Here is a 26,697-nt window from a genome sequence, read left to right on the forward strand (position 1 = left end):
AAATTACGGCGTTTAACCCTCCACCATACTCCACATAACCGTAACCGCAACCGATAACCCAAAATATAATCAGCATTCACGTCAAAAATTATTGGAGAATGAACGACAGAAGATCATTGAGATGGATGGGAAGAAGACAGAGCAAGACAGTCAAGTCTAGTTATGCATTCAACCATAATATTCAAATAGTACAAACACTGTAATCTGCCCCCTATTCGTCTCACTTCATAATACTCAAACATGAACAAGATCCATCTATACCTTCTTCTTTTTGTCTGTTATGAATGTGAAACATATCAGCTTGTATACATCAATTAACGTTGAAGCAGAATACACTTACTCTTTTGACCACTGACACTGGGTGTGGTATCTCTTGATCCGGGTGCAGTTTTCAAGTCGTCGATAGGTCTTTTCTGCTCATCAGAATCGCATAGGTCAGCTAACACTCTGCCTACAGGAACGGGATAACAGCTAACCTTTCCTCCCTTGACAGGTTTCTTTTCTTCCTCTCCTTTCTCTTCTTCTTTCATCACGCATAGTAACAGAGTTTGTGCTCTTCGCTTGAGCTCATCCGGTGTTCTTGATTTGAAAAACCAGTCAAACCTGTTATAGGTATTCAACATAAGCTACAGGTCAAATCGCAGTAACGAAACAATATTTTCACGGTTCGAGGAACTCAACAGTCGGCAGACATGCGAGACATTACTCACCTGAATAATGGCCATTCACCTATATCCCTCTTGATCAACTCATAACAATCATCTCTATCTATACCATGATGGTGCATCCTAACCAACAAGAATCGATCTTCTTCATCACTGTAGGTTTTACCTTTATTCTGTCCATACATGATTTTCAATTCTTGTAGAGGATATTTGGTCGCTTTTACTTTACGATGCAATGCATCGATTCGATCTTGTTGTTCTCTAATTTTCTCTTCTCCAATTCGAATTCGATCCATCACCTTCTCCCAATCTACAGAATGTGTTCTTTGTCAGTTCCTCTTCACAATGGCAAGAAGTAATGAAGAATCCGCTCACCTTTTAGTTCCTTGTATCGTTCAAAGAATACAGAGGCGTATTCTCGCACAGCATCTTCGGTGTGATCAGGTATCTCATCTGCAACCTTATCGATAGCATTTCGACCGAATTTCTCAGCTCCTCGGATGAAAGCTTGATAATGTCTTCTTTGCCAGTCTGGGAACCCTTCACCGACAAGCTCGTCTTTCTCCGCGACTTCTTCTTCCGTAAGTGGTTCAGCTGTGACAAACAAATCAGTAGGTGATTGCGAAGATCCCCAATCTGGCACCTACCAGTGTTGATTCTTTCCTGTTCTTCGGCCCGTTCAGCTTCTACCTGTTCAGCAGTCTCGCCATCTTCGAGTTCTCGTGAGGGCACAACGTAGTTTTGAGCTTTTCTATGCGCATCAAATTCTCGATTTTGTAATTCTACCAATCGTGGTGGATAGAACTGGAAGTCATTGATGTGAACTTGCTTGGGTGGTCTAGAAATTTTTGGTTTATCGGATTTGGGTGCACTGGTATTGAGCTGGTCTCGGTAATACTGATCGATAGAGTAATTGCCTTTTCGTTCTCGCTTTGCAGGTTCGATCCAAATGAGGTTTTTGCCTCCTCGCTACATGCCGGGATTTCCGTCAATGATACGATTTTCTCCAATGAACAGTGATGACTCACCTTGTTTGCATAATCCTCTCCTTCCCAAGTATTCACCATCGACTCTGACTTGAAACTGTTCAGGGCATCCAAATCCAGCCCGGCGTATTTGCTATTAAGTTCAGCGGTCCTATCTTCACCCCGCTTGATGATCTCATCGATGTCGTCGTCGATCAACATGCTGTCCGAAGTGTCAGCTGTGCTCATTTTAGACTACAATTGTAACTCAGCTCACCTCTGGGAATTGTTTATGATCTTCTCGGCACCATGTTGAATCATATCAAGTAATTCATCCTTGTTTTGTCCAACTGTATTGGAGGTCAGCTTCCCAGAATCTCCTCCTTGCGACGCAAGCTGAATTCACCTTTTTGATTTTGCTGTGAACGTCCTTCCTGAATGACCATTTGATCAAGTTTGAGTTTCTGAGTCGCTCTTTCCAGAATACGCTCTTCCACAGCGTCCTGTAATTGACTTCAGCTAACTTCCCGTATTTCGATTTCGACTCATAGCTCACCTGAGTGATGAATCTGAACACGTAAACCTGCTTTGTTTGACCAATACGATGCGCTCTGTCCATCGCTTGCAGATCCGCTTGAGGGTTCCTGTACAACAATGGTTAGTCTTGGCACCAAAATATATAGGCTTGGAAACAACTAACCAATCACTATCGAATAATACGACAATGTCCGCGGTGACAAGGTTAATACCTAAACCACCTGCACGGGTGGTAAGCAAGAATACGAATTTCTCGCTTCCCGGCGCATTGTAGTCATCAATCGCGGAAATACGATCTTCGTGAGCAGTGTTACCGTCGATTCGACAATATTCTAGAGAGCTTTGTCAGCTATGCACAGCTAGCACGGTGCGTGATACTGACGGTGTCCTCTGAATTGACAATAGTCTTCCAAGATATCTAAAACTCGACTCATTTGAGAGAATATAAGGACTCGCGATCCTTTAGCTTTCATTGATTTGAGCAATTTGTCCAGGATGACCATTTTACCAGCATTGTCAACGAGATGTTCGTCGGTAGTGAAAGGTGGTCCAGGTTCAGCACCATCGAATACTGTGTCGCAGAATCAGGACCACATTCGTAGGTTTGATGCATCGAGCTCACGGTAAGGATGATTACAGCACTTTCTCAACTGCATAACGATGTTCAACAACCTGGTTTTCCCTTCTTTCTTTCCGGAGGCGCCTAAAGATCGTTGTCAGCTGATCGTTTACAAATAATTGAACCCCTAACTGACCGTTGACTGCATCTATGTCTTTTTCCAGTAACATTCTGTACCACTTCCTTTGCATCTCCGTCATACCGACGTACAAGTTGATTTCCTTCTTTGGTAAAAGCGAATGCTCGACATCTGCCTTGACACGTCGCAGTAAGAAAGGTCGCAGAACCTTATGAAGTTGTTTGACTACAGCGTCAGAATCGGAATCATCTTTAGTCTTGAACCACGCGTCGAAGTCCTCACTAGCAGAAGACAAGAGTCAGCTATGTTTTTGAGTATGACCACGGAAAACAGCTCACCTTGACGAGAACACATCAGGTAAAATGAAATTCAATAATGCCCATAATTCTTGCAAGTTGTTTTGTAGTGGAGTACCGGTAATCAACAATCTTCCTCTACTTGCGAAAGTTCTGATGATTTGACTGAGCAACGAATCCACGTTCTTGATTCGGTGAGCTTCGTCGATGATGATGTATTCCCAACTGAATTTCCTCAGCGTTGATTTCTCTCGAAGACACATTTCATAGGAGGTAATGAGGATATTGAAATCTTGAGTCAGGATTCGTTTGTTGATGAGTTCGAGCTATACACGAATTAGCATTTGACGTGATCGACGCAACAGTAACTCACTCGCTCCTCTTTAGTACCCTGTAGCACCAAAGTGTTGAATCCAGGGACCCATTTCATGACTTCTCGATGCCAATTATCCAGTGTGGACTTGGGTACAACGATAAGATGAGGTCCTGCAGTATCACGATGGAATTTGAGGTATCCAAGGAAGGAAATGGTTTGAAGTGTTTTACCGAGACCCTAATTTAGCAAGACATGTAAGCGCAAGGAGAAAGCTTGACAGTAATCCCGCAGCTTACCATTTCATCAGCTAAGATACCGTTGATACCATTATGATGCAACGATGCCATCCAGTTTAGACCTTGTACTTGGTAATCTCGCATCTTTCCGCCCTTGACATCTGCGCTCTGACGTCAGCTATGAAGAAGCTGAATCTACAGCCACGACAGATGACTTACAAGGAGGACTCTCTTCGAATACAAAAGGTTCATCTTCCGCATTCTCATCTTTCAGTAATTCCTCATCTTCTTCTTTTTCCGACTTTCTGTGTCGAGCATCACTGAAAGATGTTCGTTAGCTAATCTTCGAGTGTTAGGGTCTCGAGAGAGAAATAAGCTCACTTCGCCTTCTTTTTACCTTTGCTTCCATTTGAATTTGCCATTTGTTCGTCTAACATTTGAGCGAATTCAGGTTCACGTTGTTTCTATATTCGATGGTAAGCTACTATAGATTTCATCAGATACTCTATATGAAGCTCACCTTGAGATCAATGAAATGTTGGAATAATTCAGTCTGTCCGAGCAGATATTGAAATCGTTTGATCGAATCTGCAACCTGTTCATATACCATTTCTTTAGCTGCGCTGACGATAGGAATTGTGGTGCTGGCGTTGGCGGCTAACCTTTGCTTGTTCCATTGCACTTCTCTTCTTACCAATTTCAGCTACTTGTGCTTTCCTTTCTGCATTTGCAGCTTTCCTAGCTGATGACTGCACTGCTTTCTTGGCTGCTTTGGACTATCAAGTATAATATTCTAAATCAGTTTTATGTTCCAGCTTATACCACATAGTCATAACATAATGTGAAATAGTTCACTTACCGATCCATTCATTAACGCATCTTCATCGAGATTCTCATCTTCCAACTCATCTTCACTGTCAGCTTCTAATTCACGTTCAGGAGTTTGCGGAGCTGTATTTATATGGTGTTGATCTTGTTCATCGGAAGCTACCGCTGATGGCTAAACGACATATGAAATAACCATCAATAACAGATAAATCATTTATCTGGCTTTTCGTCCTCGGTCGAAAAAACAAATGGAAATGTGAAGCCATAAGAACGATCACTTACAGCTCTTGAAACTGATAAATCTCTAGAGTTAGGTACATAATCTGATAGTTTATCATCATCAATTCCTGCACCTCCATTCGCCGCGTTCGAAGCTGCCAATAAAGGGTTCTAGTAATATGTGTCAGCTATCAAGGGTGAGAGCCGCTGTGAAACCACTTTCCAGCTGAACATACCATTATCAGGAGTACAAGCGATGGATGAGAAGCAAGGACAGATGATGAAGTGGTACGATGGGATATCAATGATGATAAGATGAAAAAGATTGTCGAAAGAATGTAGAAAAAGAATGTCAATAGCTCGCGTCTTCCTCTCATGTTTTGAGCGCGATCACTTTAGTATGGTGGGAATAGCGCGTGCCTATTGAGACATATGGGGTGGTTGATTCTCACGCCTATTTTAGCTGATTTCCTGGTTAATGAGTGGCGACCGGTTCATTCTGTAACAACATGAATCAACATCCACTTATGACATTGGGTATATATACTCCTAGAACAAGCAGCATTTGAAGCAATATCGTGTTTGATAGCTCGCTGGTCTGCTTTCATTTTCGCTGAGTCCCATTCTTGGAGGCAGCAGAGATCGCAAATCAAAATGCAAAAGACTAAAGGGGATACATTTGATCTTCGGGTGAGTTTGTTGTGGTATTTCATTGTTTTTCACGTTCATTTCAGAAAACACAAAGATGGGATGTCAGTCCGACTTTATCCTTGTTATTTCGGGCATGCGTTCTTCGTTTCTTGTCTCGCCTTCATCGATGTCCGACGAAGATCGCTTCGAGCTGAGCTCACCCGTCAATGTACTTATGAACAGGCTGAAGAGGATGCCGCCCGTCGACTTAACGTAGGTAAAGCAGTTACCAGTAATTCATCGTATGCAGGACTCAAATCACGAGCGAAGAAAACAGACTTGATAGGTAAATCAGCGTTGAAAGAAAAAGTAGAAGCTATAGGTTAGTTGTATATCCGTTTCATCTGTTCAAGTCACCATAGAAGCCTGGTGAAAGCTAATTGAATACATCAATTCTTGTAGCTAAAGATCATGGAGTGACATTCGATAATGAAGTATCATTATATCTGTTATCATCAATCGAAAATAGAATCAGGTCATTACTTTCTTCTGCATTACAAGCACAACAACATCGAACGCAATCATCACATTTGCGTACTCCTCCTATCTATTCCTCATCCTCCTCTTCAAGCGGACCTTCAAGGATGACCACGTCGATGAATGAAGGTAGATCAATGTGGAGTCATCTGGTCAATTCAGATCCTAATTCAGTCATGGACGCAGTGAACAAATCGTATCGTGAAGAAGAACAAGAATTCAGGAAATTCAGAATGACGAGATTAGCTAAAGAAGCTGAATTACAAAAGATAAAAGAACGTCAATCTTCTCTAGGACCAGGATCAGACAGTTATATCAACGGAGGTATGGGTATGGGCATGGGTATGGGGATTGATGATCAAGCCGGGCCTTCTACGCCCATATCCAAACCTTCTTCCTCATCTATCAATACACCTATAGGTGGCGGTGGAGGGGGAGGGGGAGGAGGAACACCAATGTTTGGTGCTATCAAAGAGTCAAATAGTAGTAGTACCAAGAAATCAATCAAAAAATCATTGAATCCAAGAGACGTTTCAGCTGAAGTTCAACATAAAATGGCTAATGCAACAGCTATGAGATCAGTTGGCATGGGTAAAAAATACGGTTGGATGACCGGAAACGTTCCTACCATCTCATCTCCCTTAGCTAACAATTCAGGATCAAGTTCAAGTAAAAAAAGAAAAGCTGAAAAAGATTCAAACAAACAATCAAAATTGAAAGAATCATCTCTATTCGGTTCTGGTTCTGATACGAATAAAGCAGATAAAGATAAATCAATCGAACCTTCTACGCCAAATGCTGTTGGATCAGGATCAACACCAGAAAGTGAGAGAGAAAAGGATAGACCAACCAAAAAACATAAACCCACAATAACGAATCCGACAAGAAGGTTAATATTGACAGATAAGGATGATAAAAGTACTGGTACCGGAGAAAAAAGGGTTCAAGATGATAAATGCCTGACTTTGGTAGATCTAGTATTCGCATTAGAACATAGAGGCCTGGGAGGGAATGGTGTTGGGAAAGAAGATGACATTTTAAGGAAGATTTGGGCGGGCAAAGGTGGTCCTTGGGGAGAAGATGGATGGGATGGGAGGAAGTAGCATATCAAACTAAACGAAAGGAACATTAGTACATATTATGGAAGACAGAGTATCTCTGTAATTGAAAGCATTCCTCTTCCAGAACATCGAAATTTGGGAACCATCGTTCACATTCTCCTCTCTTATTGTAACACCATTATAATCTCGTTTTTATCGATGACTCATGATTAACATGTATGCATAAACAACTAAAATGATCTACTCTATCAACTAAAAACCTAATATGACTGTCGCCGACCATCAACCCTTTCCCATGTGAATCTATAGAAAATGAAATGTTGGTATATTTATATATACGTAGATTACCATCTACTGCGTTATTTTCCTCAGATATCAGGATCTATTCTAGACCATCCGTCGAAACCAGGTTTTAAGCGAGGAAGACTCTCCAAGCTAAGAATGCAGCTACGAGTGCTACTGGTACTACCCAGATTGGGAAACTGGGATTTGTCCATCAGCTCACGTCTCTTCAGATAGGTGTAGGAAATATTAAAACGCGGATTATGTGAAGTATATGAAGAATATAGTGGGACGAACAACGAGGGAGAGGGAGAAGACGATCGAGAAGACGTGAACATATTACTCACCCAGAAGAAGTAGAAGAGCCATCGGCTGAAGTGAGAGATTTCTTGGATTTAGATTTTTTCTATTGAACGAAGAAATTGATCAGTATGATGAACTTTTCGTACTTCTCTTTCCTCTTTTCTGGGGAGAAATGGATTGATGACCGTCTGTTATCATCCATCTGGAACATGCCTAACGAAGTCAAGCAACATCCACACAATGACCCCCCTTGTTCTAAACTTGGTATAACCAGATGAAACAGATCGAAACCTGGGTGAAAAAAACTTACTTCACCGTAGAAATCACCTAATAACATTTTAGGTAACATCTCTCTTGCTTCATCTGAATGTCCAACATCTTCGAAAGCCTCAGTTGCGTCTCGACCTGATGAATTTACCATGAGGGAATCAGCCATATTTCCTTATTGTCAAGTCTAAGCAATATGTTGAAGGAAGCAGATAACCTGAGGTACTCGGGTGTAGTAGTAGAGCAGGATGAGGTGACTCACCAGCTTCTTCGATCAACACTTCATCACCACCCGGGTGCTATATAGTATAATCAGTCAGATGAGTTTTATCGATTGGGTATTTCGTTTTTGCATCTCCAGATCGACGGTCAGGTATCGCAGGGTTCCTCAATACCTCGTTCGTTTTGATCTCGATCTCGTTCAGATTTCGCGACCTAATTTGGCCACCTTCCGAAACGACTCATTCCTGCTGCATCCACTCTACAGGATTCGATGTTCTCACTACTGTGCCGATCCAGACACCCCTGTCCCTCACGACTTCCCTTCGCTGATCGACCTGCACCCTTGACAGTCGCTCTTATGATTTTTATTAGACTGCATTTACCCCCTACCATCTTCTTCTCTCAGACGTTGCTTACTTTCTCTCCTCTGCGAGCGATCTCTTCCGCTGTCCACCCTTGATTCATGTCTTTATCCCAACTTTCCCCCACTACCTCCTTCTCTCCCATCTCCAACTTCAACGAATGAAAGATAGATGGTTCACTCACCTCATCCATAAAAGCAGTGATATCATAAACTTTATCATGTAAAAGCATCCATAAACTTTCTCTCGTATTATGTTCTTTCATCTGTTCTAGAGAATATGTGCCTTCAGGTTGAACTGGTGCAGCAGAAGTAGATGTGGACGACTCGGCCATTTTGGTTGACTTGTCCTGATCCTTATAGGTTTGGTTCTGTGAGGGTTCTGAGTTGGTTCTGATCTGATATGTTGACGCGAATCTGAACAAGTAATTCTTACACTTCCTGTTTTGTATGTTATTTTGGAATGAGAAATGACTAGAACAGCGTTTGGAATTGACAAACGATAAATAATTAAAAAAAGATCACGTACACCCAATTTACGATGGGGGGAATGAATACCATCGTGCCACGTTATCTACCGTATTGACTGTTTGTGGCTAATTGATTGGTCAAGAATCAGCTCATGGCCGTCACTCTCTCTTTGTAAATCTGTATGTATATCGGACCGCAGCAGGACAGTCAGAATAAACGCATCGATGCCTCACTATGCTGCAAAAACTCAAATAGGGGTCTCATATGGGTCCGACGACTTGATCGAATATCACATCAAAGAGGGAAGGACAGGCGAACAATTTCACACGATACCTGATCAGCTCACTTCGACATCATACCACTGCCACCATCAATACAGCTGTCAAGATCGAAACGTGCCGCATTCGTTATGGCCATATCATACATGTCAAACTAGATGCCTAGGTATTATCCAAACACTTATGACTCTCGACTCTGCCCCATCAAACCCAAGATGATCAGATAACGAACTCTGTTTAAAGAGAAACGTCAATCTTCTTAGCGTCTTGACCGGCAGCCTTGGCTCTCTTTCTAAGCTTGGCGATACTGTATAATTTGACAAATTGTCAACAACGATTCATATCGTCATAACAAGACCTATGGAGGGACAGAGGAAGAGGAAAAACTCACGATTTGTTTCCTCGGACACCACCACCCCAGTGTCTTCTGATGTCATCAGCTTTGTCGAGGTAGTTAGCCTTGGCAGCTGAGATGAGGGTGGCGAGAGCTTGTTTGTCTGCTGATTTGACATCGGTGATGGCAACTGAAGAAGAGGTCTTCTTTCCGGTGACAAGACCGAGTCTTGCCTTACCTTTTACGATGACGTAAGGTACACCCATCTTTCTACAAAGAGCGGGAAGGAAGACGACGAGTTCAATAGGGTCAACATCATCGGCGATGACGACTAATTGAGCTTTCTTGGCCTCGACTAAAGCGATAACGTGGTTAAGACCGTATTTGGCGAAGATTGGCTTCTCGGAGTCTTTGGTGGTGGCTTTGTCACCTTCCTTCTCTCGGCTGGAAGCCTCGGACAGTAATCGTGCCTTCTTCTCTTGCTTAGATTCGGGCTTGTACTTGTTAAGAAGTTTGAAAAGTTCAGTGGCGGTGTTCTTGTCAAGGGTTTGAGAGAATTGAGCGATGGCAGGGGGGACCTATAGGCATCAGTAATACAATGTCAGCTTTAAAGTCAAGTGATTGAAGTACAACTTGTGACTGACCTTCAATCGTTGATGAAGGATGACCTTTTGTCTTTGGAGTCGGACGTACTCGGGCCATTTGACGAATCGAGTCAAGTCTCGTTTAGGAGCAAGGTCACCACCTATTACACAGACGTAAGCATCACATTCAGATTAGAAGAGGACGGAGAAGAATGGAGCGGGAAAGAGTATATTTATTTACTCACCGATACCGAAGGTTCTTGTTCTCTTCTCGAAAAGAGGGTTTTGTTCCTTCTTGGCGGCCTTCTTGGTTCCGTAAGGAGCGGAAGCGGGCTTCGATTTTCCTTTAGCAGCTTTAGGCTATATGAAATCAAACAGACAAAAGGGGGGTCATTGAGACGACGTCAGCGATGCTATTAATTTTTTTTTCTCTTTTTTTTGATGTAAAAAAAAAGATATTCAAAAAATGGGCATCACGTCGGAGCTCTAGGGTTTTTACAAAGCCAACTCTAAAACCTCGATCTATCCCGAAGAAATCACTCTTATGGACAGATCTGAGAGAAAAGAGATAGCGATGACAGCATACAGAGGAATCACTTATATCTACTTCATCAACACCGTAAAGATGATAATGAAGGAATGGATTCATGTAATTTATAGTATCCTATGAAATCATCGTACCCAAACAGACTTCCCACTGCTTTCTCTGATACGAAATGTAGAGAGCAAGGTGAAGGAAGATTTACAGTAGATACTCCTTCATAGACTATATTTGAAGATACGGTTTTTATTTTTCTCTTCATTTTAGATCCAGACCGACAAATGATCTCAAATTAAAGGCGGTTTGATTCTTTACCATATCTCCGTCTTTGATCATTACTGATAAAAGAGAGGGGAATGGTTTAGAACAGACACCGATCATCTTCATTCGAGGTTTCGATTATCAGATTGGTTCTTTTTATATCCTTCATCCAACAAAGGGGTATATCAACCGTATCACAAAAATGCTGATTTATATTTCTAAACGCTTCGAGACGTGATGCCCATTGGTTGATGGATGGGAATTGAAGCGTACCATTTTTGCTATTTTGTGTATGAAGTGAAGGTGGGTAAAGATGAAAAGTCTTGAAGGATGAAAGAAGAGAGATGTATAATACTAATCCTCGTTCATGAGGATGAATGGGGAGTGAGTGAGTGTGACAGTGAGTCGAGTGAGTGTGGTACAGTGTGGTGGTACAGTGGAGATGGGGAAGCGCGGATCCCGTATGGTGGGAGTTGAAATGGGAATATTTGAAAAAAAGCGGTTCCGGGATATACCAGACTGTCAGTCGACTTTCCTTAACGCCGACTTTCTCGATTATGCCCGTTGTGATGGTGCCACACGCTCGGAGTTATACCTTCAGAGGTGTTTTAGTACGTTTCGGAGTTTGGGAAATTTCAATGTAGTGTATGAAGTAAAAGTTATGGTGCAATTTGTAGGAAATCTTTCGGGATGAACGAATGCATAGTTTGGTGCATGGTTTGCTGCCTCACTGTCTCCTGTGTCCTGCTCACTGACAATTCAAGGTTCATCAAAAGACAAAGTTTTGTTGGAAGACTTTCTAGCTTCTTCATCCATCAAGGTATATACGGTTCAAAATGGTGAGTCACAGCTGCGTTCACACGATATCAGGTCTAGGAAAGGAAGAATACATGGCAGAGATATAGAAGTTCAATGGGATTGGGGAGGATTTTCAAGTGTACATTGGAGTGGTATTGGCATATACCGCCGTGGAGATAATGAAGGGGATACAATGGGTCAATTCGAGAAAATGTGGATATAGACAACATCAAGGAATATGGTGCAATTCTCATCAAGAGCACCTGGGATATCAACAACGATTGAACGATAGGGAGAATTGGCAGGACTCGAATGGAGGAATCGATAATACTATTATTGCAACCTGAGCTAATCATACAATCAATATTCATAGCCCCAACAAGTAAAAGACATCAAAAAGTTCCTCGAGATCGCTCGAAGAAAGGACGCTACCCGTTAGTTCTCAGTTTTTTGCTTTTGTTCGACTTGTTTAGAGGATATAAATGACGATCGTTTGTTTTCATTAACTTCGACCTGCCCTTTCACTATTCAATCCATCGATCTCCAAATTACGTCCTGTCCATCCCCACTACGACCGCATGTATATCTTTTCGTGATATGTCTTACCAATCTCCTTGAATACAATCAATTGTATTGTCGTTCAACTTCATAGTCGCCCGAATCAAGAAGACAGCCATCAAATCATCTACCTCCGCTTCCCTCAAAACCAAAGCCGCCAAAAAGGCTCCTACCCACGTAACCAAATTCAAGATCAGATGTTCTAGATACCTTTACACTTTGGTCCTCGACGATGCTGAGAAAGCCGAGAAATTGAAGCAATCTCTTCCTCCTGGTGAGTTCATATTTCTGTCATCCACCGGAATGCCGGGAAACAAGAGAGGGAAGGCGGAGAAGGGGAGTGGAAGCATTATAAGGGGGAACCAATGCCATACGGATCAATGCGACGGATCCGTTTGGGCCGATTGGCAAGGAGATTGTTCACGATCATGACTGCGCGAACAGACGGTCACTCTGAACCAAGGCTAACTGGAAACCAAATTCAACAGGATTAAAGGTCGAGGAGGTATCTAACAAAGCCCCCAAGAAGAAGTAAACAATTCTAGAATTTAGGATTTTTTTCTCATTTTAGGGACTTAGATACGTTGTTGGGAGGATGCATTACCTGTATACCGAGATGATGCTTTTTATCGGGGTGTTGTCACTGTTTCAAGTGAACATGGATGGTCATACTACTTTGTGAGATGGCGTGTAAAGTCCCTATGCTGGCTGGGAGCGTCGTTCTCTGTCGGGCTTTATTGAGCAATATAGTGGTTACGACAACATCTGAACTGTCCAAAACTTGGATAAACAGATAGAGCGGGTATTGGATTATGGGTCACATGTACCATTACTGCTGAAGGCTGAAGTCACATGTACCATTACCGCTGAAGGCTGAAGTCACTGACTGGCACCTGCCTCTCGTTATATGTCGAAGACACTCTTTCCCAAAGTCGATCGTCTCGATAATCGCCACGAAAGAGTCATCCCATAGCAGGAAAATGAATTATCCACTTGCTCGATCGATCGAGGAATTCAACCTCAGCTTTGATCAAGGTACATGGAGTAGCTGATGTGAGCCGAAAGGTGACTACCAGCTCTCTTTTGTAGAGACTGGTATTAGGAGAACATCCATCAATCAAATAACGTTTACCCGAAAGGGGGTGTACTTTGCGGAAATCACTTGGTTCTCAGTTGCGATATAGGATGATGTACCTTTTTTGAACATCCATTGCCGGATGGCAGCGTATCATTTGCTTCACCCACCTTCAAAACGTCAACGCATGATGTGACTGCGAATACTTGTTTGACGAGTGTCTCAGCTATAGCGTGACAGAAAGACAATTCCCCTCGAATGCTATGGGTTTCGAGAAGACTAGTCCTAGGGTGTATTCTATAGTTGAATCTGTCGGATTCTACCTAAAAGGTACGCAAGGTATTGAAATTGTATTACTTCTGTATTAGACATGAGCTACGACCTTGAAATGTACAACGGTCATTGTAGTTCGACGATTCATGGGAGCGGGAGAAGTATGACTGTGTCATCACGTTTTCCCTTGAAGCATGACCTAGATGTTTTCGCTAAGAGCATTCTGGAGTGCAACGCACAATTCAATACACTTGATCATCACGGTGGATTCAGATTAATAGTGAGAATGCATATCCGCTAAAGGACTAAAAGTACAAAACGGCTGAAAACGATATGCCTAAAGAAACGAATTATGGATGTGTGATAATGTCTAACAAGCAAAATGGATCGAGGGGGAAAAGGACTAGAAAGCAGATGGCAGACGGGAACTGTAGATGAAACGCAGGCGGGAGTATGGGTCAAGCTAGATCACCAAATAATGCTTGGTGAAGCCATCGAACAAGATCGGACGAGTCGAGGTATAGCTTCAGGGAAATGATGACAGGGGGCATCGGTACACTTAGAAATCTACCTTGGCATCGGATTTGACACTAGAATTTGAGTTTGACGAAGCGAGTTTTGAGAGTTGACTGGCGAGTAAGATGGGTTTACCTCTGTGAATTCAAGAAAATGGGAAATGGAATAGTCAGTTTCGTGTAGATATCGAGACTTGAATTTTGGAAAGAGAGCTTTTTTGATAAACATGAAAAGCAGAAATCGAAAGCTCTACTCACTTTCCGAAATGTTTTTGTTTGGCACCACTTAATTTAGCTGAACATGGCGAGAGTACGTTATCTGTTGGAGATACGATTGAGCTGAATGATAATTTCAATGTTAGCTAATCTCCTGCATCTGAATACATCGGGAGATAGCTCACGCTGGACCTCCTCTACCTGTATTACCTAGTAGACCTTTCTTTTGAAGGAAAGAAGGGGGTTGAGGTTGAGTTGAGGTAGCGGTAGCGGTAGGCTGAACTATGATATTTAAGTTGTTTGTTTATTTTGTTTTTCTAATCAGCTATTTTTACCATTCCATTAAGGAGGGAAAGGGAGCTTACCTTTGGACTGTTGAAGGACGTTGTTAGATGACATGTTGATGGGATACGGTCTTGACTTTGACTTACTTGAGCTGATGTATTGATATTAATACTTAATACTTGAAGAGATGGGTATATACAAATGAAACAAGAACAACAAGATGTTTTTCGATTTTGCAAGGAAAAGGAAGGAAAAAGAGAGGCGCGTATGTAAACCTATTTTGTTGACTCTTTTTTTCTTATTACGTAATGATCCCAAGGGGAATGACGATTTCAACATTTACATTATCCGAAGAGGAGATTGTAGTTGAAAGTGAGTGTCGAAAGACTTGGTTGAGATAGTTATGCGATCTGTCTGTGCATGCTGGTTTACAGATACAATTGGAACAACTGCTCAACAACACATCATCAGAGGACAAGGAACTCACCAAGAATGGCAAATTGATCGGAATCAAGACCACAATCGCCCGGTCAATTTGAGCTCAGAGACTCCATACCTTACTCAACATGTCTACTCCTCCTCCGCTCACCCTCGCACCTGCACCCGCTCCGCCTCCGACATCATCATGGACCTTCACTCAAGGCTTCATATCGGGTCAAGCATCATTCTTGATCATCGTACTTTTGTTCGTACGATATGTGGTCTTCTCACCTTCTGAAGAATCAGATACAGAGGGATGGAGAAAGAGAAGGGCAGAGAAAGCAAAGGTGAATACTCGGTCATTTGCTATTTCGATAGATATCCGTTCGTTGAAAAGATGAAATACAAGCTGAGACAAGCTGATATCTTGCGTGTCTGGCAGAAAGCTTTACTATCGACAACATCAGTTCCACCACCTCCACCAGCTCAATTACTCTCGAAAACAAACTATGAGATGGCTACTCATGCTGCTGAATCTACAGATTGGGTGAATGTTCTCCTAGCGCAGGTCAGTACACACAGCTTGGCTTGCCAAACATCTATATTACAAATTAGCTGATCGGTTCTACTTTGGAAATGGTAGATGCTTCAAGGATATAGGAATGATTTACTCTCTGCTAATGGAGAAGAAGGAGCTAGACAAAGAGTTGAACAATGGTTAAACCCAGTAGGAGCGAATCTCAGTTGGCTGGTAAGTATCTTTAACCCTACTGAACCAAACATCCCGGGTGATTCCACTAAATCTATATGAATATTACAGGATCCAATCGAAGTCACATCATTGTCTTTGGGTAAAGCATATCCCCTTCTTTCCAATGCAAGAATACGGCCGGCCGATGGTCAAGGTAGAATAGTGCGTCGTCTTTCTTCTCTTCTTCGGTAAAATTCGTTTGAAATTAGTGCTGATACCTTAGTTGTGTATAGAGAGCGGAGATCGACGTTGATTACCTGGATTCGATATCGTTGAATCTCTCAACGGCTGTTTTGGTCAATTTCCCTAGACCGAGATTTGCAGTACTACCCGTCTCATTAGGTGTCGAATTAGTCTCGATCGGAGGAACTGTAAGTCTGGCTACAAATTTGCCACATGATGGGATAAATGACAATACTGACTGTTCTCAGATGAGTGTTCAATTACACGAACCAACAGATGAAAGGCAGCATATACATGTTTCTCTATTACCTGATTTCCATCTAAATCTCAAAACTACCAGTTTATTGGGTAGCAGAGCGAAACTTCAAGGTGAGTAAACCAGGTCGAGTATCATCTTTTGATCAAAGCTGAAGATGATAAAATTTACTCAAAATGTAGATATACCGAAACTTGAACAACTTATTGTATCTAGATTACGATCAGTAATTCAAGATCGCTTTGTGTATCCTTCACATATATCACTTGCTTTACCTAGAATACTATCTCCATCCGTATCGCCCACTCCTCTACTGAACGAATTCGGTGAATCTGCCGTGAATGCCATGAGTGAAGCTATGACCAATGGTATATCACGTATGGTTAATGATATCATGGGTCCAGTCATAAATCCTTCTTCGTCTGAAATGGGAACTTCAACCACCACCGTAGATAGAGTTAATGGCGATTATCAAAATTATCAAAATGATCAAGATGGTGATGAGATATATGAGAATCATCCTTTGGATCAAATAGCTATTTCAAGAGCTAAACAATCAGATAGAGAACAAGGTTCACAAACTCCACAATTGAATCCTCAACCTCCTCAACTTCCTTCTCGATCTACTTCTAATGCACGTACACCGAGATTAATCCCTCAAAGACCAATCAACTCACGTAATCCAACGATGACCAAAAACTACCTTGAAACTCAAACTTCAAGACCTCAAATGACTTCAGCAACATCCTCATATCGTCCAACGCCCACACCTTCAATCTCAAATTCAAACCCAAATCCAGCTACATCAATTAATGGCAATCCAACTAATAACGCATTTAGATTTAGAGGTCAATTCGCATCAAATCCACCTACACCAGGAATAGAAAGAGATGGATTAGGAATTATGGATAACAATACTTCCTCGACGACAGCAAGTAGTGCTAGACGGAGGGGTATATTCAACTCCACCGCTGAATCATAAACCATGCATACATCACATCTCAAAAGCGTACAGTTCGCTTGAATATGATGGTTTGCCTAACGTTCAATTCCCTTGATGTTTCAACTATGTGATGACCCTTCTAATTTGATCGGACCTCCAACTCGCAGCTAAAGCAAAGCGAAGCCGAAATTTGAGCGTTACCACTCCACACAAAGCAATGGTCATCAACCTCAGAATGCCTTCGGGAGTTATGCCGATGAATCATGGTAACTATTGCACTGACATTGACGGGACGTTTCATGTCCACCATAACCCTAAAAGTGGCAGTGACACGGATCGCACTATCATACATCTAGCGGTCCCTCGTTCCTAATTTTCATTCCACCCTTGCCCTCAACGCAAAATCGACCTTCATAGTCGAGAAACCCCGGTGTATCACTAAGCTAGTCCTGATTCTATGAGCTTGAGGGATGTCCATAGAGTTGATCGAAAAGTTGCTCAATGAAAGGTATCTGATCGTCGCTATGCTAATCAGGTACAATACGCGGAGTGGCACTTTACGCCTTTCAGGACCCCAGAAGTAGTAACGATGATTAGGAAGTGAAGTGCTGAGGTTTTCTTTCCAACAGAAATATGAAATCCATTATCATCAGAATATTATGAAAAAATCACAGACCATCTCCTTGTCTCTCTGTTAATAAATCTGGGGATATTAGTCGCATCGATTTCTTGATTCAAAGTAACCAAAGATGGGTTTCGCGCTCGCTGGCCGCAGTATACTCTGGGGTGGACCTTCGACTGGTGGACCACACGTTTCACAGTGCGTTTACTGTATACATCCATAGATATATCATAGCTAATATAGGACGTGTTCTTCAGGTTGACGATGGGTGATACATCTCTGGATCCCATCGAAGAAGGGTTGAAAGCCTTGATCCAATCTAATACGGGATTGTTCTTAGGTCCTATTCTCATAGGGTAAGAGATAATCCACTCCTCTCTCAAATTTTATTAAAAAAAAACCAATGAAAGCTGAAGCTGGATTCGTCGATTCTTCAATGATAAGGTTCATAGCAGATATGGTTCTATTCGGCGTTATGACAGCTCAACTTATCCGTTGGACATCTTATGCTATTGAAGATCGATGGTTTATCAAGGTTATTGTAGGATGGTGTGCATTGTTCGGCACAATAGCTTCCATTTTGTGAGTCGACTCTCGAACTTCCTTCCCAAACACTTCTGATTCAGAGATCAACTGATGAAACTGACAATTGCCAAAAGTAATTTGGCATATGTACATCATATTTTCGTGAATCACTTCGGGACTTTCCGTACTATTGCAGCAACAGATTGTGAGATCTTCATCTCCCAAACTAACGGCCTCTTCAGGCCATTTAAGCAACATATGGAATTAATGCTAACGTCGCAATCTGCAAATAAATAGTGAGCTCTTGGCTTGGTATTATAGCATCATTGACTTCAGCTGGCGTACAGCTTTTCTATTGCGATAGAGCTTATAGGCTTTCTGGACAAAGCAAAATACTAGCAGGTGTGATTTTCTATTTCATGTGAGTCTACCGCAATATCATACAGCTCCTATATTTGTAGAGTGTGACCTTTCTTTAGTAAGGGGGAACTCACTGAGCAATTGCCTTTGCCTTAACATCGTAGACTGTGTTCCATCGTTGGAGGTATAGGAAGTAAGATCACTTCTAATGGGTCATCTGACCCCGCTGTAGGTACTCTCGTTACCTCTGCCAAGGGAACGGGATAGATCTCACAAAGTCTGATTTAACATTCGCTCTAGTCGGTCCGTATGGCTACCATTTTCATCTATTTATACGTAAGTCAGTTCGATACTACTTGAATATCGAGTGTCGCTGATGATGGTATCTGGTTCAGACCTCAGGGGCCATGGATGCGGATATAATCATAACTGTTTCGATCATGTGGTGTTTGTCCAAATCGAGATCTGGTTTCGTTCAAACTGATCAACTGGTCAATAAACTACTCACGTGAGTCGTGGACAGTTCGTACCCAAGTATAAACTTCAACCGTGCAAAGGGATTGGAGACTGACTTTTTTTCCACATATGCGATTCAAGGATTTCTGCTGAAACTCAACTTCCCCCTACTCTCATGTAAGTCATATTTCTTTATGATGCGATGAGTATATGTATCCCTCAGTTCACTCGCTAGAAACAATCTGGACTGATCGAGATACGAATAAAGGGCAACTTCATTCTCGATTATTTTCGCATATAAAACTACAAAAGCTGCAGCTCATCCTGATCAAGTAATTATTGACGTCACTTCAAACCTAACTGGATTTTTCATGCAAGTCTTTCTCTCCTCGACCTCGTAGTATGCATAATCCGAACTGTCCGGCGAATTACTTACAGATAGAGTTTCATAGGATGGTCATGCCGAAGACGTATGTTGTTGGATTCCTTGCTGTTTTGAATTCAAGAGTAAGCTTGAGAGCTGTTTTGAGCTCTAAAGACGCTTCGAGTCATATTTGGAAGGTAAGCTGTATTTCAGTAGCTCTTGGTCCAAAAACTGTTCACGAGCCTGATCATGACTTGTTGTAGCAAAACACGCATCAGCTTCGACAAAGACCAATGAACGAAACGATTAAAGTTACAACTGAGACTTATATCGAAGTGAGTGGTGCTCCATCGCTGCAGGATATCGAATGATTCGGGTGTACAGCGATCGGTAATGCTAATATGCTTTGTGTACTGTAGGCTGATAGCTATGATCCCAAAACTCGAGCTATCGCTCGTCAAGTCGGGTTCTCCCATGATGATACTATAGCCGAGGAAGCTGAATCATTCGATAAAGACGAGTATGAGTATACTCCAAATACTTCTAGAACTGGTTTGACATGGGAAGAAACGTTGAAAAACGGACCAGAGGTTTGAGGTTGAATTATCAAGCTCTCTTAGTCAGTCGCGCTTGACGTGACCTTCTTCATTAAAGATGCCCATTTCTAAATGAAATTTCCTTATCCTCTTTGCTCAACCTTTGTACCAGGTTGGATTTACTATCTCTTCCACATTAGATGCATGTTCATGTAGTGATCAAACCCCTCATATTCACTCGGTCTATATTTTCAGAGGTTCAGACGCCACTTCAGCGTTTATAATTATTCGATTGAAAATCCAACGCGTCCGACTATTTTTCATTTCATGTTCTCATCCCGCGTATTAAGTTGAAATGGTCAATCCGTAAATGACTGTATCTACTATCAAGCATCAACAAACGTTCAGTCTGACTTCAGCGGGTGAACACAATTGATACGATATAGCGCAAGGCTGAAATGTCCCGATACCAACGATAGTACACAGCATGTCCAATCCTGTGCTGTCTCGTCTCGCTCAACAACTTGTCCTTGCTGTAGCACCAGAGTTGAGAGATGATCGACCTCAAATTACCATTAGAGCCACTCGTGTAATAAGGGACATCAAAGCGAATTCTCAAGGAAGTGCGAGAAAGGAATGGGAAGATGTGACTGGAACCATTCATGGGTGAGCATTGACCTTCCGACACTTCTTTCTAAGAAGATGCTACGTTGAACTTTGTTCAAGTCTCTTAACACGTCCTCTGCTACGAATCTAAAGATTCCCTGTCTGGGAAGCAGTGCAAATCGCTGATTGAGCAGAAAATATACAGGCTATCGAGAAGTGCGAAAATCAGAGTCCAGGAAGACTTGGCAGAAGCATTGCAGAAGAATTTGCATCAATTAGAGAAATGTCGTCAGAAAGGCAAAACATCCTGGGAAGGCGATGGTGAAATCAAGCTTAGTAACCTGCCTCAATATGTCCATCTTCTGGTTCGTAAACACGATATTCATGACACTGCATAATGTGATCCCATGTCGAGACTGCTTACCTGGTTATCTGTTTGTAGTTGAATCTTGCCGATAAACCTTCTACTTCAACACATGATTTCGCCTATTCCTATCTACATCGCGTTCCACCATCAGGTCCTACGGCCGACCAAATACTGTATCGACAGATAATGAATGATGAACCGTTTGATCCAGGAGAGGTATGGGATGAAGAGGTCTTATCAGGCTGGACTGAATCTGAAGATGAATCCGAGCGAAGCCTATCATCTGATTCAGACGGCAGTCCGACAGAAGACGAGGTAAAAACACCCAGCTCGTTTGTTCTTAGAGCGCAAAAAAAGAAAAATGATGAATTGAGACGACGAGAGATAGAGGAAGAGAGGAAGCAAGACGCTCTGGAAGTAGTCAGAGGACTCAAAGAAGCATATTGGCTCAAACCTGGTCAAGTACAAGCAATGCCAGATGGTATGTACGGGTGGAAAGACTTAATCACTAGTAAGCTATATCAGATCCTTGCTGTCGAGTAATCTGACATACCGGAACAACAGAGACGAACACTCTGTCTCTAAGTCGTAGAGTCATCAAAGATGGGAAAGAAAATGACAAAGTGAGTATATTCACAGCTCAATTTCTCTACCTCTACTAATATCAGTTCTCTTAGGCAATCACTCCTGCTCAATTGCAGCGGGAACTATTGTTTGCCTTGTCTGGCCGGTCAGGCGTTTTATTTCACTTTAATGAAGCAGGCATATGCTCGGTAAGTGAGGAGAATTTACTTCGAGTCTATTTACAAGCTAAAATACCCAGCGCAGATTACACCTGAACATCCCCAAGTCCATCATCTATCCCCCCATGGCCTGGACGACACTCTCAAAACCTTCAGACATTACGCTTTACAAGCTGCGTCCATACGGAGATTTAATGATCAGGTTTTACAACCAGTCCCATTCAACTTCAATACCAACTCGAAGATCAGCAATACGATAAACTTCCCTAACAAAACTCAACAAGCTTTCGCAGCAGCTTGTCGGGATATTATGGCCAAATTCGATTTATGGGTCTCGGAACTCGAGTCCTCATTCACTTTTGGTAGTAGTCCTTACTCTTCATCAAGTTCTATACCAGGCGTTTCAGCTGCTTCTACCCCGTCACTTCTCCGGTTAGAATTTGAGAGGAGATATGCCGCTTTATTGGATGTTTTGTCAGCCCTCATCCCTCATAGCGCAAACGCGACAATTCTCCTGAACCTGATCCTTACGACAATGACTACTCTGCACCATACTCAAGATTCGATTCATCTGTCATCACTGCGCGACCTGTTTGTCCAAACAGCGACTCCAACATGGCAAATGTTGGGAGTTTGGTTACAACACGGTATGCCTATTCCATCATCCCTCCTAGATCCGGAAGAAACCTATACGTCGACTTTTGATAATAGTGACGAAAGGCCACTGGAGACTGAATTCTTCATCAAGAGAGATCGAGATGTCAGTTGGGCGGATGAAGATTTCTACGAGAGTGGTTTTGTAGTATCCGAAGATGGATGGCCTGAATGGCTGGGTGAAGATGTAGGCGAATTAGTCTTAGAAGCGGGGAAAGCCAAAGGGTTACTCCGAAGCCTATTAGGTGGAATCGCCTGTGACGACGATTGGGTAAGCCTGGATGAGGTTCTCGCCATAACAACCATTGTGGATCAAGTGGATTCATCTGTAACTCGCAAGACTGAAGAAAGGGTGAACGTCATTGAGGCAATAACAAACCACTTGAAACCAATGTGTCAGTTAACTCAGTTTCACCTTCGAAGGGTATTGGATGAAGATTGTGGATTGGAGCAACACCTGAATGCCATTGAAGGACTCATGTATCATCGCGGATTTGAGATATTGTATGAATGGACTGAGGGGTTGTTTCAGAAAGTAAGTGTGGGCATCTGTCCTAAGTATAGCCTATCATCCGTACCCTGTCACCTTCCATTTCTATGCAGAAGTGTTGATGTCTCTCTTTTAGATCAATGCAAATGAGAAATGGGCGGACTTTCAAACACTAACAAGCACTTTAAGAGATGCCATTGAGAAACAATCAGCAGGATGGATGAACCCTACCGCCATACGAATTCGAGCTCTGAGATCGTCCGGTCCACTCGTGGGGCCCAGAGCACTAAGTATCCTTCGAGCGAATTACGAAGTGAGTTTTGAGTTGTAATACTTAATGGATCATCGAGGCTGATTTCGTTTGAAATAGGTCCCTTTCCCTCTCTCACAACTTTTCACTTCGACTTCCATCGATCTCAGAGCGGAAGTATTCACTCTTATCCTTCAACTACGCATGGCCCGATACCTCCTAACGCAAAGCAAAACATTGGATCGAGATCTCACTGCCCGTCTCGAAGATGGAGGAGAAGGTGAAATTAGATCTATGTGGAGAATGAGGCAGAAACTTCTCTGGTTCATCGAGTGAGTAATCTACCGATCCCTCTTGGATCTTCGTAGCTGACGAAAGTTTCCAAATAGTACCGTCCATATTTGGTTAACAGGCCAAATTATAGATGCGCAGAGTAACGACTTTAGGAGGAAGTTGAGCGAGATGACTAGTCTGAGATCTATGATTGCACACGAGCTAGAACAGTAAGTCTCACATCCTGTGTGCTTTGATCTGTCTTGTAAGGTACTGCGAACGTTGACATGCTGACGATATCAAATGACTATAGCACTCGAAAGATACGGAATTTTTGTTTCCTCCATGCTTCTACTTCAGAAATATACGAATTGTTACAAGATATATTTGATATGGTTCACACTTTATCGGAATGTTTCGCTTCTTATCTCGTTCAATCAGCTTCGCAAACAAAATCGAAAAATGACTTCGTTACTCAGCGTCGACCCCAACGTAGAAGACGGAGACGAAGTCGTGAAGACTATTCATCAGACGAGGACAGTGGTAATACCTATAGAGAAGCGTCTATTTCTTTCGTGGCACTCAGTCTAGGAGAAAGGATGAACAGGATGAGCAAGGACACGGATATGTATATCCAGCAAATTAGAGAAGGGGTTGATGCCCTTTCGATGAATCTCAATGGGGAAGAGGATGGATGGGCGATGTTATCGTTTGCTTTAGAAGAATGGAAATAGGATCAAGTTTTACTTGAATTACGAATCATTGTTGTTGTATCGCCCACTAGACCATCGCATGTAAAGAAATCAATAGAACGGAGCTGGTGATCTATGATGGAGAAAATGGGTAAATGGCATCTCTTGGTATATCCAGTCTCAAGGTACCGACAGTCTAAACAACTCAGTCTCCCTAACTAATAACAAGAACTATCTAGAAGATAGGCTTGATTGAGAGAGATCTACAAGATATGAGAAAGACCATTTGAACCTTTACCGAGACCTTCAAGAGCACCATCACCTTTTCCAGCGCCCAACAGGTCCCCCACAACGGGGACGGCATTTAAACCTTCAGGGAATGAACCGTCTTTGTTCAATCCTAAACCATCAACACCGCTTAATCCACCAAGGTTTCGTCCAAGCAATCCACCCCGACTGTGAGTGGGATATACAGAACCAAATTTGTTGTTGTTGACACCATCGACATCCACGGTAGCTTCGACTTGTGCCAAGACACCGGAAGCCCCATCGAAAGGAATGATATTTCCATTAGGGGTTTGAACGTACTCGTCAGAAGGATATTTACGATGAGATTCAAGAACGTCTCCAAGAGTAGAAAGAATGTTGAGAGTGTTATCGTTACCACCTAAAACATCTCTCTTGAGACCTAAAAGGTTATTGTTGAGGGTATGAGGGTGGTTTCGACCGTAATAAGGTTCATCACCTTCATCGACATTGACTTCGGCAGTAATATCGGCGATGGTATGGTCGACTACAGGAACAGGTTGAACATAACCGTTGGGATAGTATGTATTTCCTTGGCTGACGACGGGAAGGTCGTTTAATCCAAGTAAACCTCTTTTCGTGATTGTATGATCGAGTAATTGGGTAACGGTTCTCGTGGCGCCATCAAGCTCGTTACCATCAGGAGCGTTGTGTAAGAGACCGTTTCTCTTGTAAGGGGCATTATGTAGTCGATTCACATCAACCAAAGCTTCGGCATCAACAATGTTGTCTGTTGCAAGAACAGCATGATGAGTTCTAGTGAAGCCAGAAGCACAGTTGATACAATCCTCATAACTGGTCAAGGTGTCCTATCATTGCCATCCGAATCAGCGGATTAACCTTATATTGGATGACTAACTTGATCACGCACAATGACATCGCTAACGATCCCACCCGAGGTACTATAGCGCTTAGCGAGATCGAGATCGGCCTATTATTGCAGCACTGAGTCAACTTCTATTAAAAGGAAATATGAAGGAAAGTACTGACAAGAACACAGAGATCGTTTTGCCAGAGGCCTTGGTTGCCGTTAACCCAACAAGGCTTACCGCCAAATGGTACAGCAGCAGGGAGACCGTTGTTCAGGACCGAAGGATTATTACCATTGTTCACATCGGCAATAAGATCGAGGTCAATCTGTGATTCCATCATTACGTCAGTACGTCTGTCATTCAAGGAATAGAAGAATTCTTCGTACAATATCACAAAGTCCATCCTGTCTGAAATATCCTCTTCGACCATTCGACCAGCATTCTCGACCTTGGAAAGGGATAAAATCCTTCTTGTGAAGATCGACATCCAGATTGGCCTTTTTACACAATTAGCATGGGGGCACTATTGGTTGGTTTGTTTAAGGAGAGACTTACGAGTATACATACGGCATCTTGCCAATATCCGGGTTGACCGTTGAGGGTACAAGGCTGGCCTTGAACGAAGCTGGGCTGATGTGTTGATGTATAATGACTTCCTTCCACGTTAAGTGCGGCCTAATTCCCCAAATTCGTTAGTCACGAAATTCTGAAGGTGTATGAAGGGGAACCAAACCCACTAGAATACAGGTGTTATCCCTCAAAATACCTTGGACACCATTGTCCCAACAAGCAGTCTGCTGAGAGAAGATAGAGTCGGGATGGTTATAAAATCTTGATGCCAGTTGTTCGGATTGCTGCAATTACCGAATAATCAGCTTGCTTCATCAGTGTTTATCAACGAAGCAGACTGGGACATACCTTAACAGCTGGCATAGGTAAAGGAGCTGCTTGAGCAAGATTGAGAAGGATAGAGAAAAGAACGGTAGTGGAAGTAAGAGTGAACATCCTTTTTATCCTTTATATAAAGTGTTTTTGGGTGTGTTTGGGTTTGATATGGATGAAAACGAAAAAAAAATATCTAATTGAAGTCGAAAGGCAAAAAACAAAAATCTACAGTGCTCTGTCGAAGAGAAAGCAATGAAAGTGAATATGCAAAGTAAAGTAAGTCAGAGCACCTGGCTAATTAAAAAGTTTTGTATGAAGGGAAATAGCGAAGTGAATGTAAAAAGTTAGGAAATGTAAAGTATAAAAAAAGCGAAATAGAAGACTGAAATTGAAGTGAAGAATGGGGAAAAAACAATCATGAATGAAAGATCTACTGGACTGGGGTTATATATGTTATCGAGTGCATATTGTCGACCCAAAGAGACAAAATGTAACCGGCTTTGCTAAATTGGGTTGAGATCTTACCTAGCCCAGTTGATTTTCAATTGATCTCATATCAAATGATACATTACAAATGAGTGGCTTGCGAAT

The 26,697-nt window shown here is 42.3% G+C and overlaps 11 protein-coding genes across 11 annotated transcripts; 6 read left to right on the forward strand and 5 right to left on the reverse strand.

Moving 5' to 3' along the window:
• Positions 1 to 255: 255 nt before the first annotated feature.
• IL334_002383 (uncharacterized protein) lies at positions 256 to 5,137 on the reverse strand (the record flags this gene model as incomplete). Its single annotated transcript, XM_062934129.1, has 24 exons — positions 256 to 275; positions 341 to 413; positions 477 to 603; positions 711 to 975; positions 1,041 to 1,259; positions 1,313 to 1,634; positions 1,694 to 1,853; positions 1,908 to 1,980; positions 2,037 to 2,133; positions 2,187 to 2,274; positions 2,331 to 2,499; positions 2,550 to 2,738; positions 2,790 to 2,870; positions 2,923 to 3,146; positions 3,204 to 3,487; positions 3,535 to 3,714; positions 3,774 to 3,874; positions 3,933 to 4,033; positions 4,095 to 4,177; positions 4,234 to 4,308; positions 4,376 to 4,489; positions 4,573 to 4,713; positions 4,824 to 4,931; positions 4,997 to 5,137. 24 exons carry the CDS (start codon positions 5,135 to 5,137, stop codon positions 256 to 258), a joined length of 3,435 nt encoding a protein of 1,144 aa, XP_062790180.1.
• A 277-nt stretch (positions 5,138 to 5,414) lies between these two features.
• Positions 5,415 to 7,030, forward strand: IL334_002384 (uncharacterized protein; the record flags this gene model as incomplete). Its single annotated transcript, XM_062934130.1, has 3 exons — positions 5,415 to 5,450; positions 5,634 to 5,772; positions 5,853 to 7,030. The coding sequence occupies 3 exons, from the start codon at positions 5,415 to 5,417 to the stop codon at positions 7,028 to 7,030; spliced, it is 1,353 nt and encodes a 450-aa protein (XP_062790181.1).
• A 370-nt stretch (positions 7,031 to 7,400) lies between these two features.
• Positions 7,401 to 8,758, reverse strand: IL334_002385 (uncharacterized protein; the record flags this gene model as incomplete). The annotated part of the gene is made up of 5 exons (XM_062934131.1): positions 7,401 to 7,470; positions 7,618 to 7,676; positions 7,884 to 7,978; positions 8,103 to 8,139; positions 8,609 to 8,758. The coding sequence occupies 5 exons, from the start codon at positions 8,756 to 8,758 to the stop codon at positions 7,401 to 7,403; spliced, it is 411 nt and encodes a 136-aa protein (XP_062790182.1).
• A 651-nt stretch (positions 8,759 to 9,409) lies between these two features.
• Positions 9,410 to 10,739, reverse strand: IL334_002386 (uncharacterized protein; the record flags this gene model as incomplete). The annotated part of the gene is made up of 5 exons (XM_062934132.1): positions 9,410 to 9,479; positions 9,564 to 10,084; positions 10,151 to 10,251; positions 10,336 to 10,450; positions 10,677 to 10,739. The coding sequence occupies 5 exons, from the start codon at positions 10,737 to 10,739 to the stop codon at positions 9,410 to 9,412; spliced, it is 870 nt and encodes a 289-aa protein (XP_062790183.1).
• A 989-nt stretch (positions 10,740 to 11,728) lies between these two features.
• IL334_002387 (uncharacterized protein) lies at positions 11,729 to 12,783 on the forward strand (the record flags this gene model as incomplete). Its single annotated transcript, XM_062934133.1, has 4 exons — positions 11,729 to 11,731; positions 12,064 to 12,124; positions 12,343 to 12,522; positions 12,737 to 12,783. The coding sequence occupies 4 exons, from the start codon at positions 11,729 to 11,731 to the stop codon at positions 12,781 to 12,783; spliced, it is 291 nt and encodes a 96-aa protein (XP_062790184.1).
• Positions 12,784 to 14,155: 1,372 nt separating this feature from the next.
• IL334_002388 (uncharacterized protein) lies at positions 14,156 to 14,726 on the reverse strand (the record flags this gene model as incomplete). The annotated part of the gene is made up of 4 exons (XM_062934134.1): positions 14,156 to 14,249; positions 14,370 to 14,450; positions 14,513 to 14,609; positions 14,693 to 14,726. The coding sequence occupies 4 exons, from the start codon at positions 14,724 to 14,726 to the stop codon at positions 14,156 to 14,158; spliced, it is 306 nt and encodes a 101-aa protein (XP_062790185.1).
• Positions 14,727 to 15,178: 452 nt separating this feature from the next.
• IL334_002389 (uncharacterized protein) lies at positions 15,179 to 17,204 on the forward strand (the record flags this gene model as incomplete). The annotated part of the gene is made up of 7 exons (XM_062934135.1): positions 15,179 to 15,379; positions 15,475 to 15,600; positions 15,676 to 15,783; positions 15,853 to 15,945; positions 16,017 to 16,154; positions 16,215 to 16,335; positions 16,405 to 17,204. The coding sequence occupies 7 exons, from the start codon at positions 15,179 to 15,181 to the stop codon at positions 17,202 to 17,204; spliced, it is 1,587 nt and encodes a 528-aa protein (XP_062790186.1).
• Positions 17,205 to 17,914: 710 nt separating this feature from the next.
• IL334_002390 (uncharacterized protein) lies at positions 17,915 to 19,529 on the forward strand (the record flags this gene model as incomplete). Its single annotated transcript, XM_062934136.1, has 10 exons — positions 17,915 to 17,985; positions 18,045 to 18,143; positions 18,232 to 18,369; positions 18,447 to 18,517; positions 18,610 to 18,733; positions 18,837 to 18,900; positions 18,973 to 19,008; positions 19,068 to 19,180; positions 19,270 to 19,305; positions 19,397 to 19,529. 10 exons carry the CDS (start codon positions 17,915 to 17,917, stop codon positions 19,527 to 19,529), a joined length of 885 nt encoding a protein of 294 aa, XP_062790187.1.
• A 52-nt stretch (positions 19,530 to 19,581) lies between these two features.
• On the forward strand, positions 19,582 to 20,088 carry IL334_002391 (uncharacterized protein; the record flags this gene model as incomplete). The annotated part of the gene is made up of 3 exons (XM_062934137.1): positions 19,582 to 19,689; positions 19,756 to 19,827; positions 19,912 to 20,088. 3 exons carry the CDS (start codon positions 19,582 to 19,584, stop codon positions 20,086 to 20,088), a joined length of 357 nt encoding a protein of 118 aa, XP_062790188.1.
• Positions 20,089 to 20,515: 427 nt separating this feature from the next.
• IL334_002392 (uncharacterized protein) lies at positions 20,516 to 24,145 on the forward strand (the record flags this gene model as incomplete). Its single annotated transcript, XM_062934138.1, has 10 exons — positions 20,516 to 20,694; positions 20,840 to 20,999; positions 21,077 to 21,512; positions 21,566 to 21,624; positions 21,679 to 21,774; positions 21,830 to 22,933; positions 23,025 to 23,201; positions 23,259 to 23,470; positions 23,528 to 23,641; positions 23,725 to 24,145. 10 exons carry the CDS (start codon positions 20,516 to 20,518, stop codon positions 24,143 to 24,145), a joined length of 2,958 nt encoding a protein of 985 aa, XP_062790189.1.
• Positions 24,146 to 24,366: 221 nt separating this feature from the next.
• On the reverse strand, positions 24,367 to 26,226 carry IL334_002393 (uncharacterized protein; the record flags this gene model as incomplete). The annotated part of the gene is made up of 7 exons (XM_062934139.1): positions 24,367 to 25,218; positions 25,281 to 25,340; positions 25,400 to 25,546; positions 25,608 to 25,718; positions 25,777 to 25,896; positions 25,959 to 26,075; positions 26,140 to 26,226. The coding sequence occupies 7 exons, from the start codon at positions 26,224 to 26,226 to the stop codon at positions 24,367 to 24,369; spliced, it is 1,494 nt and encodes a 497-aa protein (XP_062790190.1).
• Positions 26,227 to 26,697: the final 471 nt, after the last annotated feature.

Source organism: Kwoniella shivajii, chromosome 3 (assembly GCF_035658355.1).
Source record: "Kwoniella shivajii chromosome 3, complete sequence".
NCBI classification, from domain to species: Eukaryota; Fungi; Basidiomycota; class Tremellomycetes; order Tremellales; family Cryptococcaceae; genus Kwoniella; species Kwoniella shivajii.